Source organism: Trachypithecus francoisi, unplaced genomic scaffold (genome assembly GCF_009764315.1).
Source record: "Trachypithecus francoisi isolate TF-2019V2 unplaced genomic scaffold, Tfra_2.0 Lachesis_group7, whole genome shotgun sequence".
Classification (NCBI taxonomy): Eukaryota; Metazoa; Chordata; class Mammalia; order Primates; family Cercopithecidae; genus Trachypithecus; species Trachypithecus francoisi.
This window is the reverse complement of record NW_022681472.1, coordinates 22,559,108-22,575,670: the sequence shown is the minus strand read 5'-3', so window position 1 is coordinate 22,575,670 and position 16,563 is coordinate 22,559,108. Positions and strand designations below refer to the sequence as shown.

The 16,563-nt window shown below is 34.7% G+C and overlaps 1 protein-coding gene across 24 annotated transcripts in view; it reads right to left on the bottom strand.

Moving 5' to 3' along the window:
• The window catches only part of CSPP1 (centrosome and spindle pole associated protein 1), a 135,166-nt gene that overhangs the window by 95,816 nt on the left and 22,787 nt on the right, over positions 1-16,563 (bottom strand). For 12 of the 24 annotated variants that reach the window (XR_004435163.1, XM_033202257.1, XM_033202271.1 and 9 more), the window contains 5 exons: positions 14,040-14,143; positions 13,299-13,322; positions 8,283-8,363; positions 6,520-6,618; positions 4,389-4,828 (listed from right to left, as the gene is read on the bottom strand). Coding sequence is in view for 23 of the 24 variants with exons in the window: in XM_033202257.1 (XP_033058148.1) it covers positions 4,389-4,828; positions 6,520-6,618; positions 8,283-8,363; positions 13,299-13,322; positions 14,040-14,143 (748 nt within the window). In the remaining variant the exon portion in view is untranslated. The remainder of the gene's footprint in view (positions 1-4,388; positions 4,829-6,519; positions 6,619-8,282; positions 8,364-13,298; positions 13,323-14,039; positions 14,144-16,563) is intronic. The other 12 variants (XM_033202259.1, XM_033202258.1, XM_033202276.1 and 9 more) reach the window with 5 other exon arrangements.

The window sequence follows — 16,563 nt, the reverse complement described above, 5'->3', positions numbered from 1 at the left end:
AATTCTAGCTTATCTTTATACCACCACTGCACCCAAGGTATCCACACTAAAAAATCTTTTACAGGCTCTTCAGTGTATATAGATAGTAAAGCAAACACCATAAACACAAGAGGTCATTTTCCAAGTTCATCCTAAATTAATTTAAGAAATGATTTTATTTATGTATAAGGTTAAGGTCTCTTTGCTATAAAATCTACAGCAAAATCAAAAGATTTCCTAGTGAACAGCACATATGAAAAGATGTTCTAAGGTATACCTTTCACTGAAGAAAAAAAGTCATTTACAAGATTATAATAAAGTCCACTTTGTCACCAGCAATTATAATAAGATCAAGACTGAAAAATGTGTAAGAGACTAAAAAAGAGCAGAAATAAGCATTTCACTAAAAAGATAAAATCCTAGGGATACTATTCAATTTTATGAAATGACACATGATTTGTTTATCTTTTTTAAGTCAAGGAAGAATTACTGTTTACAAATACAGATTTTATAATTTTTTTTTTTTTAATTACCAATATAAGACCTAAAAAAAAGAAACCTTGAAGGGAAATTAAGCTGAAAAGCCAAACTATAGTTTGGAAAGTTAGCCACTTTATTCTCTATTAAAATATCCCTACAATTTGTATGGCATTTCCTTCATTTACTAAAAGTGCCCTTTATATTTCTAATAAATTTAGCATTTAATCACTCTGAACTACCTGTTAGTTCACTTAAACAGTTTTTATGGTCTCACAATTTATTGTTGTAACCTTTTCTGAACAAAAAAAGTCCTCTCTGAAGAAAGCAACTAGTATGAATCAGCGGTGGTTTTACTATGGTTACCTCTTTATTCAATCGTCTCAACATTAAAGGGAAACAGACAGACAATAATATCCAAAAGTAATGCACTCACCTAATGTCTAAGAACCATCTGATTCTAACCAAAGTTCAGGGGTTCAGTTTAGCTTGTTTGTCCCTGGAAGCCCTTTCTGTTTCACTGTGAGAGTACCAGATTAAGACTATCCTTGTGACCCAGAAGTAATCTACCTAAATACTCTCCCATCAAATTACTAACCAGGTCCAAGCCTACTTATAGTTTCCAATATCAAACAAGATTAGGCACGTTACAGGGTGGTATAGCCGTAGAAAATCTATCTAAATATTCTATGGCTTTTAATATACAGGTTCACTTACCATACCTTAATATATTGGGTTTTGTCAGAAAGGGACAGAACTCATAACTTTGAAATGCAAATCAGATATGATTGAGGGAATAAAATAACTGCAAAATGGTTTCACTATCCTACTAACTAAAAAAAAAAAAAAAAGTATTTTAAATGAAAAAAATATTTCTCTCCCTATTTCCTTGAAGACATGAGTCAACAACTCTAGCTGATCAGGTAAAAACCTTAATACCCAAAGAAACCAGGTATAGGGTACAGGCCAACTTTATCCTAAAAATGAACACATGTTAATCTTTAAAAAAAAAAAAAATAGAAGCTAAAGAAAAACTCTGAGATGTTAACTGTGGACAACCATTTTTCTCTTTGTTTTCAATTCTTTCCCAATTTTTATATTTACTTTGTTAGCACTGTTTTCTATTACCAATCCCATCTACCCTGTACCTGGTTTCTTTGGGTATTAAGAAGTAAAACTTCTTTTACTCATTAACATTGGTTAAAGCAAAACATAATAAAAGTAAAATATTAACTTCTACAATTCAAGTTAATAAATAAGACTAGGATTACTATATTTAAATAGAGCCTATAAATTTCAAAGTATCTTAGGACATGCTATTACATTCTACTTTAGAAAGCTCCTAAAACATGATAAATTTTACTTAAATTGGTAAATATGAATAAATAACACACATACACACACAATGCAACTGTCAATTACAGTGTTAACCACCTTGTTAATTATTTAAGAACATTGTCAGTGATTCACGATACAAGTTTAGGAAGGTAACGTCATAGTCTGAGAAAAGTTTAGCTTTCCTATATTTAAGTATGGGGAAATATTTCATTAATAATTATGGTATATGAAAAAAGTAAACGTTTAGAGGGTAGAGAAAAACTGAAACTAAAAATAAAAAATTATTATAAACCAAAACTAGAATTGACCAGATGCTTTTAGGAAAGGAAAAAAAAAAAAAAAGAACAAAGAAAACTTAGAAGAATTAAGGAAAATTAACTGTGCACTTCTCATGATACATTATAATTATTTTTTGTCAAGAACTTCTGATGAAGATTGCACAGTATGTTAAGAATAAATGCTTGGAGCAAGAGATGAAACTCAGTTCCACATTTCTTTAGTCTCAAACTTTTCACAAATACAGTCATTTCTCCTATCAACCAGTTGATTTATAAACTACTGAATGACTGAAATCTTTTTTTTTTTTTGGTGGAAATAAGGAATCTACAAATCTGAAATAAATCCAATTTTAAATTCAATTGTTAAAGAGACACATAAGAAAAAACACTTGGAGATGTCAGAGTTGATATAATAACAAAATAAAAATACATAAAATATGATTTATATATTGAAGAAACACTTTAAAGTATTTAACAAGAATTATTCTCACTCAATCTCATGTTTAATCTATTCTTAAATAGTATTTGGGAAAGTTTATATAGAAGGAGTTCATTTTATTTATGGGATACATAAGAAGATACGATAGTTCTCAAATAGAATGATATTCATTTGTCAGTTCATGTATAAAATTATCACAGGGTATAATTACAAAAGTAATAGATTAAAATATATAAAAAACAAAGAAGCAACCATTATAATGTTTCTTAAAATTCCAAACTTAAAAGGGCATGCATTACATTCACCCTAAAGGTAAACAAATACCATAAAGGGAAAGGAAGTTCTCATGTACAAAGGAGACATCATCACCAAGAGTTGAAGAGTACTTGCAGTTCCCCAATTGAGTTATTTTAGCTTAGTCAGCCTTTAACTACCTTCATATATAAGCATTTTCAAATATAACATTATAGGATTTGGAGAATTTTCTAAGTATAAACAATTAGATTCAGATCAGAGAAACTATAATTGCCATTTCCAAATTTTAATCAATCAAATTACCTAAAACAAGGTAAATATTAAGAGTATTGTGTGAGGACATAACAACTACAGAATGTAGAAGACAAAGAACTGTAAAAGCTTTGTATCATAATTAATAGTTAGAACACTGAATGTACAGCATTACCCCTGAAAACGTTTTCTAAAATACTTAAAAACTACTAATCTATTTGGACTAGTAAATAAAGCAGGTCCCAAAAGCTGCTCAAAATGTGTTAACACTTGTCAAGTAAACAAATCAATGACAAATACGAGACCGTAAGGTATTAATTCCCAACTCCAAAACAAGTTAGGTTAAACTATGGCAGGTATCAATGTATGATAAATACAATAAAACCTCATTGTAGCAGTTAAGAAATTATAAATACTGTCACAAAAACATTCAAAGGAACTGAAAACCATCTGAAAATCTGATTGAAAAAACTTATGACTACAAGAATAAACTGTATTTCATCTATTTTAAGGTATCCTTTTTTCACACGTTTTATTTTATTTATTTTTGTTATTGCTGTTGAGACAGAGTCTTGCTCTGTCGCCCAGGCTGGAGTGCAGTGGTGTGATCTCCGCTCACTGCAACCTCAGCCCCCGGGTTCAAGTGATTCTCCTGCCCAGCCTTCTGAGTAGCTGGGATTACAGGCGTGCGCCTCCATGCCTGGCTAATTTTTGTATTTTCAGTAGAGATGGGGTTTCACCATGTTGGTCAAGTTGGTTTCCACCTCCTTACCTCATGATCTGCCCGCCTCAGCCTCCCAAAGTGCTGGGATTACAGGCATGAGCCACCAGGCCCGGCCACATTTTAATATATGAAGTCAGAATAGCCTGGTTTTATGTCAAGTTATTGCAGACAGTTATTTTTCCCCTCATCCAAGAGCACTATGAATTGAGAAAACTCTGAATTCTTGCCTCAAGGTTTCTTTGGACACTACTGGCAGTATGAATTTGGACTGCGAACTTGAATCAGTACTAATTTACACTTCAAATTCTCAGGGAAGGTTGTTTGTATCTTTACTCTCCACTCACTGACAAAGTTGGGACGTGGGCGTTTCTTCTCTGTCCCTTTCTGTGGGAAGGACTACCTCCAATTCACATACTTTTACATAATGGGTGTAGCCTTTCAGTTTTCCAACTTTATAACACGGCCCCCCCCTTGAGTGTTTTCTTTTTCCCCTCAGTGGGACATAAAATAATGGAAAGCAACTTAGAATTAATTATGATAAAAGTGCTTCTCCCTAGTATAATCATAAAAAGTAACAACAGCAAATATTAACAATTAATTTGCTATATTAAGCAAATAAAGAAAATAAAAATGAAGTTGTAAATACCTGTCATTTGTATACACTCTCAAAAGTCTTCTATCAAAATCACTTTCATATCTAAACCTCTCATCCATTTCTTCACTTACTTCAGGATCTTGGTCTGGTCTATGATACCGTCTATCAAAAACACGATCCTCATTAAATTTGTGAAATCTTCTATCTGGAATGCCAGCCTTGCTTGCAAACCTTTGATGTTTTAGGTTGGAAATGCCCACTTCTTCATTTGCTTTTTTAATAATTCTTCTATTCCTTAATTCGAGTTCATCATCTGGTTGTCGGCATCTGTCCTCCTTTAGTCGTCTTTGGTTCAGAAGTTCTTCATATGCCTCTGAAGGAGTTAAGACATCTTTTCTAGGACCCTCTGAATTTTCACAAGATGTCTGTATTTGTGAAGTTAAATCAGGCTTAACTTGACCAATAGGTTTTTTATTTCTTTGACTCTTGGGCTGTTCAATTAAAAAAGAAAAAAGAAACAAAACTTGATGAGAAACTATCTCTTATAAGGTAATTAAACTCTCAATTTATACTTAGTCTATCATTTTAACTCTGATGTTTGTTTAATCACACACATATATATATATTTGTTTTTACATGAATGTTCATATGAGCTTTACTTGTAATAGCAAAAGCCAGAAATAACTCAAATGTCCATCAACAGTGGAATGGATAAACAAGCTGATACAGCCATGCAATGGAACCTTACTATGCAACAAAAAGGAATGAATTATCCATACATTCAACAACACAAATGAACCTCAAAATAATCATACCGAGTGAAAGAAGCCACACCCCCAAAACTAGTATATCCTGTATGATCCATTTATATTAAATGATCAAATGTAAACTAGTCTAGGGTGATAGAAGTCAGGTCAGGAAGATCTGGAGACAGCGTGGGAATGAGTGGAGGACAGTGAGGACACACAGATTCCAAAGGGTCCCAGAACCACTTTGGGGGATATGGGATAGGCTCGTTATCTTGATTGTGGTTTACATATTCTAAAACCCATCAAATTGTACAGTTTATGAAAAGTTTATTACATAAAAATTCTAGGTGGAGGCCAGTGGATTGCTTGAGCCTGGGAATTCAAGACTAGCCTAGGCAACATTAATCGCCCATATGTATTTTTTTTTAGAAAAAAAAACTTGAAGAAAATTTTACCTTTCTGTGGCAGGGCACGGTGGCTCATGCCTATGATCCAGCACTTTGGGAGGCCGAGGCGGGTGGATCACAAGGTCAGGAGTTCAAGACCAGCCTGACCAACATACTGAAACCCCATCTCTACTAAAAATACAAAAATTAGCCAGTCATGGTGGCAGGCACCTGTAATCCCAGTTACTCCGGAAGCTGAGGCAGGAGAATCACCTGAAGCCAGGAGGCGGAGGTTGCAGTGAGCTGAGACTGTGCCACTGCACTCCAGCCTGGGTGACAAAGCAAGACTCCATCTCAAATAAAAAAAAAAAAAAAAAAGAAAGAAAGAAAAGAAAGAAAGAGAGGATAAACTAAATGCAAATTCCTATCCTAGGAGATATTACTTCAAAATATTTCAAATTAAATTCTCAACACAAAGGATATAGAAAGTGGTAAATGTTTTGAATGTTTTGGCCCCAGATACATCAATCATCCTTCTTTTTTTTTTTTTCCCACACCACGTTTCGCTCTGTCACCCAGGCTGGAGCACAGTGACACAATCTTGGCTCACTGCAACCTCTGTCTCCCAGGTTCAAGCAATTCTCCTGCCTCAGCCTCCCAAGTAGTTGGGATTACAGGGACCTGCCACCATGTCCAGCTAATTGATCCTTAAATTTTGAAAAAAAAAAAAAAAAGTATATATATATATATAGCTAGGAATTGTCAACATAAAAACTCATTTAAATTTTTAAAAATAAATGAAAATCACTTAACAAAACTGATCTCTAAAATTAAATCTCCCCAATTAAATGTTAAAAGTTCTTCAATATGAGATAAAACAACTTCCAAAACTAAACATTTAAATGTCCTGTGTTTGGTTTAATTTGGCTTAATTTTGCAAGTATTTACAAAAAAAAAAAAAGTAAAATGTCTAAAATAGAAAAAACTTTTCAAGTGCAAAATATTCAACATGTGTTAGTACAGATTTACTTCAAAAGCAAAACCTACCTCAGTACTCTTTTCCACCTGCCTGAACTTTTCACTGGATTCTTCCTTACCCCTGAGAAACTGATTGTATTCTTCGTTACGTTCAAGTTTTAACCTTTCCTTAAAATAAAAATCAAAAGGCAGTGTTAACTTCAACTTCAGGGAAAAAAATACCTCAATGTCATATCGGAATGTCGAATCTGAATCATACATATCAGAACTCTTACCCAGAATCAAGCTTTACTAATAATTTCAAGGACAGATGTCACTGAAAGGTATAGGAGAGGTCGGAAGAGGTTTGAGGACACCCATACAGCTCTCCAGGTCTTTCTCGTCACATAAGAATATGCACGGCTACATGCTTTGGTCCATTAATACATGAGGTCTCTAATAGAAGGGAGTTGCTTCATTCATGAAACATCTCCATTTTACACTCCAATAGTTAACAGAGATTAGATGACATTTTCCAAAGAGCCATGCCACATAAATCCATAGATTCCAGGTTTGATTCCCAACAGCAATCCTAGACAAAGCGGTTGTATTCTGCCAAAAGCATTCAGAGATAAATCTCTCCCACTAGTAAATATGATGATTGTGTTTGCCAAGAGAACTGTCATTAGCATGTTTCCAAAGAGATATGATAGGGTTACCTTCCTTCTTTCCTTCTCAGGGACATCTCCCTCTCCTAATGCCCCAACCCACTCCCTGAAGCACCTGCAGCTAACCATTTCCTTTCCAAGGTTAAAAAGGATCCTTTATATTTTAAACTTAAAAAGGCAAAATTATCATAGATTATAAAATATTATAATGAAATGTTCTGTTAAAACACAAATATGTAAGATTAGAAAATGTTCTTAAATTTTAACATTTCCCATGTCACTAAAACAACACAATCTAAAAAAGTATTAAAGAAACTAGGTCAGCCAGGTGCGGTGGCTCACGCCTGTAACATCAGTACTTTGGGAGGCTGAGGCGGGTGGATCATGAGGTCAGGAGTTCGAGACCAGTCTGGCCAACATTGTGAAACCCCACCTCTATTAAAAATACAAAAAATTAGCCAGGCATGATGGCAGGCGCCTGTAATCCTGCCTCCAGCCACTCAGGAGGCTGAGGCAGGAGAATCACTTGAACTGGGGAGGCGGAGGTTGCAGTGAGCCAAGACTGTGCCACTGCACTCCAGCCTGGGCGACAGGGCAATACTTTGTCTCAAAAACAAAAAAAAGAAAAGAAACTAGGTCTGTCTTTTGAAATTTATTAATGGTCCATTTTGTCTTATATACTATTTCATGATCTCTGATATACTTTGGTGAGACTGAGTCACTATGAGAGGTGTACAGTGCTTTTTCACTTTCACCACGAAGGAATATGCACGTGTATTAATGGAGCGACAGAATCACGCATTCAAAGAACCCTTACCCGCACCCGACATAAAAGCTCACTATAATTTCACATCCACTCATTCCAATAACTGTTACATAGCATAAACTTTACAGTCAGAAACCCATGGTGAAAAAAATGAATTCTGAATATTCAGTTAAGTATAACCGAATACAGCAACAGAATCAACATATTAAAGAAATATATAATTATATGGTTACAAATGTGTTCAAGAAAATTTTTTTAAACAGCATAAACATGACTCCATGGATTTTTGAAAAAGAAATATATTCAAGTATGGAGAAATGATGTGATCTTCCATTTGCATTTAAATCAGCAGGATGTTCTTTTATGATTTTGACTCCTCGGAAACCTGCTACCCACAATAACTACTCCTATCCACCTACCTTAGCAGATAATCTCTCACCAATAGGAAGAGAAACTCCCAAAGTAGATCGATCTGTTTCACTCGTAGATAGAAAATTTGTCTGTATATATACACATTAAAAAAAATATTACCTAATTGCCTTTATAAAATATGTTGCATAAATGTGTCTTTGCATTCTATATTCTAAACTAGTATTACATTACGCAGAGCAAACGAGTGAAATGGAATGAAGATAGAAACTACAAATCTATACAGACCATACCAAAAGCATTTGAAAAAAGAAAATTTTCTTCCAATCAACAACTTCCTGAAAGGGAAAATCAGGCCTTAATTTTCATTTGCCATATATATATGTCTATTGATTCAAGATGATTAGAAGCATGAAGAAAAACTTTCCCAATTTATATTCGTCTTCTAAGCACATACTCTTCATTATCAGTGCTCTACTGTCTTTTTGTTCTCAAGGCAAATTTAAACTTCCTCACAAATATCTTAATGCATGCCACAACAGTTTTTTTCTATTTTTCCTATAATTATGTGAGTGAATATCTACTGAAATGCCACTAGATATAAACTATGAATGTTGTTTATGTGTTCCTCCAATCTTGTTCATTAAGCATTTAAGTAATGCAGTGTAGTAGAGGCAGCATCAGACTAGCAGTCAAAAGACCTAGGATCTACGAATAGCCCACGCACTTATTAGTTGTATAACACTGAGGAAGTCACTTAACTTCTCTGACAGACACTTTCTTCTGTAAAATGAGAATAGTACCTGCTCTGCCTACCTACCAAAGTTGGTATAAGGATGAAGGAGGATAAAAAATATAAAATCCCTTTGAAAGCTGTAAAGCAAATACAAAGGACTGGTTAAAAAAAAAAAAAAAGACACATGATCCCCAACTGGTAAAAAAATACATATGATCTCCAACTTTCTGGTACTGTTACTTAGTAGTCAAATAATTTGGAATAATGTACTTCACTTCACTTCAGTTTCCTTGTCTGTAAAACGGAAATAATGTCATCTACACATCACTAGGTTATAAGGATTAAATCAATCAATATTGTCAACCTGCCTAATTCCATGCCTTTTACTTATTCACTAAACAAGCAATTAGCAACCATCTAATACTATGCAGGTACTATTTTCAGGTGGTAGGGATACAAATATATTTTCCCTATATTCAAGGGATTTACAATTCAGTTGCAGTAACAGACATGTAAGCAAATAACCACAAAACAATGTATTAACTACTACAATAGCGTTGTATTCAAAACATTATGGAAAGAGAGTAATTAGCAAAACTCAGTGATTAATAAAGTTTCATTAAATCTGGGCAGGCAGGGTGGCTCATGTCTGTAATCCTAGCAGGTTGGGAGGTCGAGGCAGGCGGATCACTTGAGCTCAGGAGTTCGGACCAGCCTGGGCAACAGGGCGAAACCCCGTCTCTACTAAAAACACAAAAAATTAGCCGGGCTTGGGGCCACGCGCCTGTAGTCCCAGCTACTTGGGAGGCTAAGGCAGGAGAATCCCCTGAACCTGCGAAGTGGAGGTTTCAGTGAGCCAAGATCAGCACCACTGCACTCTAGCCTGGGTGATAGAGTGAGACTCTGTCTCAAAAATAAATAAATAAAGTGTCATTAAATCTGAATTTACGAATGAGTTGTGCTACAAAAGCTAATTTGAAAGTTGGCTGTATGGAACTCTAAACTTATCTGACAAGGAAAAAATAAGACACATGACCAGATCCCTGAGTGATTTTACCTCCTATATACTGAAGTACATTATAAACCTAATTATTTTTTAGACTTATAAATGCATGAAAAACCCATTCACAGTTCCAACCAGGAAGATAGATTTAACATCCTCACTCCTTCATTGGGCAATTTCCCATTCCAAACATGGGTCAAGAATGATGTTCGAAATTTTCAATAAAATGAAAAGAATAAACAATAACAACAACATAGGCTGGGAGTGGTGGCTCATGTCTGTAATCCCAGCACTTTGGGAGGCCAAGGCAGAAGGGACACTTAAGCCCAAGAGTTCGAGATCAGTTTGGGTATTTAAAAAAAAAAACAAAAAACTTTTTTTTTTTTAATTAGTCTCTATCAAAAAAAATTTTTTTAATTCTTAAAAAAAGAACAACATAGTGAGTTTTTTCAAAAAGCTAAATTTTAATCATTCATTAATTCATTCATTCACTCATTCATTCAATAAATACTGAGTGCCTACCATGTGCCCAAACTCTCTGATACATTTGGGACTGAAAAAAACAAAGATTCCTATCCTCCAAAAGCATACATTCAAGCTGGGGAAAATGAAAAAGAAATAATAAACATAATGAGGAGTAATTATATATAGCATGCTAGAAGGTAATAATTACTGTGACAAAAAGGAAATTAAAAGGACAGGCTACAGATAGTGCAGGTTTATCAGGCATGAGGGTGGGAAGAACAAAAATCAAGAATTCTCCTTTGGACATGGTCTACATGAGGTATTAGGTAGATTTCAAAGTGAAAATGTGAATTATGCAGCCAGCTAGAAAAGTCTGAAGTTCACGATGGAAGTCTGGGCTGGAGATATTAATTAACTGGCTCAATTTAAAAACTGTTCACCTGAGAACATGTCTTTTCTGTGTTTAGACGGTCAAGCATCTTTTATCCTAAAAACAGGAAATCATCTCTGGGCAGGAAGGGCTCAGGAAAAAAAAAATTAATTAAAACAGGAAAAAAGATGGTAGTTGTTAACTCTTCTTGGCAAAATTAAAAGATTTCATTTGATTTTCTTTTTTCAACTCAAATATCCACGCAATCCAAGTCTGGAAGCCACAAGAGATACGAGCGGGACTTGGAAACCATACATATTTCAGGGGGTTCAGGAAGCTGCAGCCAGCTCCCTATATTCTGTGTAGTTTTATTTTTCTCTTGCTTTCCCTTCCATTCCCACCTTCTCAAATGTGAACAAAAGACTCTCTCTAATTTTAAGGAAATACTGCTCCTCTACAAGACTATATTCTTTTTTCTTTTTTTTTTTCTTTCTTTTTTTTGAGATGGATTCTCACTCTGTCGCCCAGGCTAGAGTGTGGTGGCCTGATCTCAGCTCACTGCAAGCTCCGCCTCCGGGGTTCACACCATTCTCCTGCCTCAGCCTCCAGAGTAACTGGGACTACAGGCGCCTGCCACCATGCCAGGCTAATTTTTTTGTATTTTTAGTAGAGACGGGGTTTCACCGTGTTGGCCAGGATGGTCTTGATCTCCTGACCTCGTGATCCGCCCACCTCTGCCTCCCAAAGTGCTGGGATTACACGCGTGAGCCACCATGCCTGGCTGACTATATTCTTAATAATCTAAAAAACTGGCCAGGTGCGGTGGCTCATGCCTGTAATCCTAGCACTTTAGGAGGCTGAAGTGGGCAGATTACAAGGTCAGGAGTTTGAGGCCAGACTGGCCAATAAGGTGAAACCCCAGCTCTACTAAAAACACGAAAAAATTAGCCGGGCGTGGTGGTGAATGCCTGTAGTCCCAGCTACTCAGGAAGCTGAGGCAGAAGAATCGCTTGAACTCGGGAGATGGAGATTGCAGTGAGCCAAGATCGTACCACTGCACTCCAGCCTGGGTGACAGAGCAAAACTCTGCCTCAAAAAAAAAAAAAAACACACAAACAAATAAAAAAATCTAAAAAAACTCCTTCACATCCCTTTGAATTTAAAGATTTGTACTTTCATGAAGGCAATTTCTTCTTAAGTCCCCCACCACTACCTTTTTAAAAAATCTTACCTAGGGAGTAATGCAAAACCTACAAGAGAAAACAGTAGATATCTGATACCAGAAGAAAACTCCACCCAATAAGAAGACGTAGCGAAGGGGAAGATAATGAGGTATAAGCCCAGGGAGTCAGGCTGGAACATGAAAGACATGTGCAATGCTAAGGAATTTGAATTTTTATCCTGGAGTGAAAATTAGCGCAAGGAAATCAGTTAACAAGTTGAGCAGCAATTTAAGACAGTAAGATGACAGTCTCTACATGCAGAACTAACTGTCCTAAAACACAGTTACCATGCTCTTCACAGGCTACTTAAGAAAGTATGATGCTTATCACTGCCTATCACATATAACCAGTTAAAAATCCACTGCCTTCTAATTTGATCCTATCCTATACACATCGTTATTTCTTACTACTCTCAAAAAGAATGATACTCTGACCCAGTCAGGCTGGTAAAGTTAATATGCCTCATTCATACAAAGCTAAAGTCTACCCTCTAGGTCCCCCTTTACTCTATGCTCTCCATCTGGAAAACTTTCTCGCTTCGATTCTCTCTCTAGATCATCCAAATCTAGATTGCCTCACAAAATAGAAATTCCCACTATGAGGACTCTCTCGATCATTATATCCTTCCTGTAGTTACCACTCTATGAATTGTATGAATGCTATCTCTATAACTACATTCTAAGCCTCTTGAAGACAGGATGCATACCTGATACATCTTCATAATAAGTGTTTAAAATACGTTAGTTGAATGGTGAATTCGTGAGATTCTTTTTAAAACCAGTTTTGTAAAACCATAAACTGTTTCCCTTTGTTTTCCAACATAAATGGACAAATGTAATTTAAAGATTTTGGTGCAAAAACAGAGTAATCCAAATTCTGATAACATGTAGTTCAAATATCTTGAATATTCTACTACTCTATTAATCTTACTGTGATTAGCACAATTTGAGAAACGAAAAATTGCATGCTGAAAACAGACTTAACTGCAGAATATTCATAAAGAACGCATAAGAAAGCAATAAATACAAACGCAAAGCAGGAATCAAAAGTAATGACTATATTAACAGAAAATTATAATGTGTACGCTGTCATCTGCTAAAAGCAAGAATACAAAGTGGTGCCATTCAAACATCTCAAAATCACAAATGAACCCGTTTTCCTAATTGGTTTGAATCTTATAAATGCAAACAATTGCAAGCTACTAGATCATAAAAAAAAAAAGAGAGAGAAAGAAAAAACTGAAGGAGGACATTTTGCAGACAACCCTACCTTTCTTTTCCCTTGTGTAATGCCCTAAAGTCAAGGGAAACAAACCATTGACAAAGTGTATTCAGTCAAAGTTCATTCTCTCCGTGTGTAAATCAGAATAAATAAGAGACAGTTTGTACATTTGGAACAAACATAAAGCAGTAAAAAATTAAAGAATATCTTGAGATCACAACAAACATCATGATTGTTTATAATAATTTTATAACCTAAATTTAAAACTTACAATAAACCTTTACGTCGGCCATTATATAATTTAACAAAAATACTAAAGAGTTCTACTAAGTAAAACATGAGATCATAAAACAAAAGCTTTAGTGGCTAAATAATTAAATGTAATTTTATAAGCTTGGCTCATAGGAAAACAATTAGCAACTAGAACTCCACATGTCATTTTAATACATAGTTGGCGGGTGTAGAAGAGTGGCAAACCATGATTGAACTACTTCAAACCAAGACAACTTTACAGAAAACATGAAAAACCATAATTAACGATCTCACTTAAAATTAGAATCCACTGCCTTAGTCAAAAGGTCAAAAGTCTGTATTATTCTATGGCGCCAGTTCTCAGCAATATTTTTTCTCTATCAATGTCATATATGCCACTTAACTTTGACTATAATACTACTTTGCTAGTACTACTGAAAACCTAAACATTAACACATATGACTCATACCTTATGAAAACAAATTTAGGAGCTGAATTCTGAAACATTAAACCCAACTCATTAATAGAACTCGTTACCTGAGTAAGATAACGTCTGTAATCTTGCCGCAATTCTTCTTTTAATTTATGTTTCTTCCGTTCATAGTCGTCCCCAAGTGGTAAACTTAATCCATAATCAATTCCTAGAAAAAAAACAACTTCTTAGTATAATTCATTTTCAAACCAGTCTCAAAGTTCTACTTCCTGTAACAAAGCACAGTAAGAAGGAACACAATTATGCTGATTCTCAGACTAGGATTAGGGTAAGTTTTTTACTAAAATGTCTCAATAGATAATACATTCACATAATCAAAAATATTATCAAAAAGATCATTCTCATCCATGAGCTCTAGTCACCCTGTTCTCCTGTCCAGAACAACAAACATTGTTATTTCTTGTCTCCATGCAGAGAATTTTTTAATGCATCTATAAACAGATACTTTGATATTATCATATACATATTTATATGCATGTGTGCATTACATTTACTTTTTCCCCCATTAAGATAAGTAGTCTAGCATTGTTTGGCATCTTGCTTTCTCAAGAACAGCAAAATTAAAGAAAAGCTAATTATCTTTACTTCTTCACTTAATTATATACTAATTTCTATAAAAATAAATACCAACAACAATTTTAATGCATCATTTTCAGTCTAAGAAAACCAGTAACATGATTTTCTTAGCATACAAGAATATCGTTAATATAACATGTTTCTGAGAAAATATTATTAGGGCCATGTGTTGCTTAGAATGACATTTCTTTTTTTTTTTTAGTTTTCTATCAAATAGCATTCAGATAGGATCAAATTCCTAAAAACTTCTGAAGTTAAACCACTTCTGATTTCATAAAAATGGATATTAATTTCTATTGTGGTAAAATATATATAATATAAAACCTACCATTTTAATCATTTCAAACATACAATCCAGTGGCATTAAGTACATTCACAATATTGTACAATCATCACCACTATCCATTTCCAGAATTTTTTCATCATCCCAAACAGAAACTCCGTAAATGCATGTTAATTTTTGAAGAAAAACTTCGAATTTGAGTAGTATTTCCTTACACAAAATTTAAAAATCAAATTACATTTAGGGATGATGATGATGATGACTGTACAGCTTGTAAATATACTAAAAACCATTGAATTGTAGACTTTAAATAGGTATATGTTATGGTATATAAATTGTATCTCAAGAAAGCTATCAAAAATCAAATTATATACTTTTCAAATCTTCAATAATAAAACACTATGTCAAGAAGCATAGACATTAGATGAATATTTAGATTTCTGAAGCTTCATTCCTTTTTGAGTCCTACTATACACATAATACTATAGTATTAAAAATTATCATTTCTAAACAAAATAAAACTTGTCCTTTTTTTTTTTTTTTTTTTTTGAGACAGGGTCTTGCTCTGTCACCCAGGCTTGAGTGCAGTGGCGTGATCATGGCACAATGCAGCCTCAACCTCCTGGCCTCAAGCAATCCTTCCATCTCAGCCTCCTGAGTAGCCAAGACCATAGGCATGAGCCACCACACCCAGCCAAAACTTTCCTTAAAGATTCAGCTATGAGCACTACAGATGAAATAAAATTTGACTGTAGCTTATAAACTGATATAAAAAAATCACCATTTGTGCCTTATTTCTCACAATGTAGCTGAATAATGGGAACTTTTCAAGAATGTGTCGTATCACTGCTTTACTACATCACTGAAACATTTCAGGCAGGGAAAAGGCCAGCGTAATATAAACATAAGTGGATGTTTATGGATTCTTACAGAATACTAAAATCCACCTACCGCTATCAACACTGGAATTCTCTTGATAAACATTTCTGGCCTATTTAACTCCTTGATGATAGAGGGTATAACAGAGGATTCCTTAGGGACACCTCTTACACATGCTTCTAACTCTCTTCCAAATGAAACTAAAGCATTCCACATGCTGGGAATTTTAAATCATCCTAGAAAGGAACTGTTTCCTCTTGAAGGAATCTAAACCTTTTTTTAAAGATACAGAATTTAAGCCTAAGGAGAGAAAGTTTCGATTCTCATGTTCAGAATGGAACATCATATATAAAACTAAACAATAAAATCTATGAAGGCAAGGTCCATGCGCTATTCAATTTTATAATGCTGGCACATAACTTTAACCCAAGAAAATGTTCACTGAATAAATCTGCAAATGAATATATGCATGAGTGCCTGAGCCAGAGAAAGAAATGAGAAAAGGTGAGGGGAAACAATATACTATACTTAATATTCCATTTCTCCTGTTAGCGGTCTGACTGCACAGAGAGAGGTAGTTACCAAAGTTACATATCACTAGTCACACAGGGTCACAATGGATGTTCTATTGTGCCAAGGAGAAAAAGACAACAATGCTGCCAGGATGATGCCAACACACTGCCTTCCCATCCAGGAACAAGCAATTTACAAATTTACAAAAAGCAGATGTTTAAGGTGGCTTTTACTGCTGTTTTTCAATTCTACTTGGTGGGTTTATGTGGAAGAATGGAAAGAAAAACATACTTCATTTTCATTTAAATTATTACTCA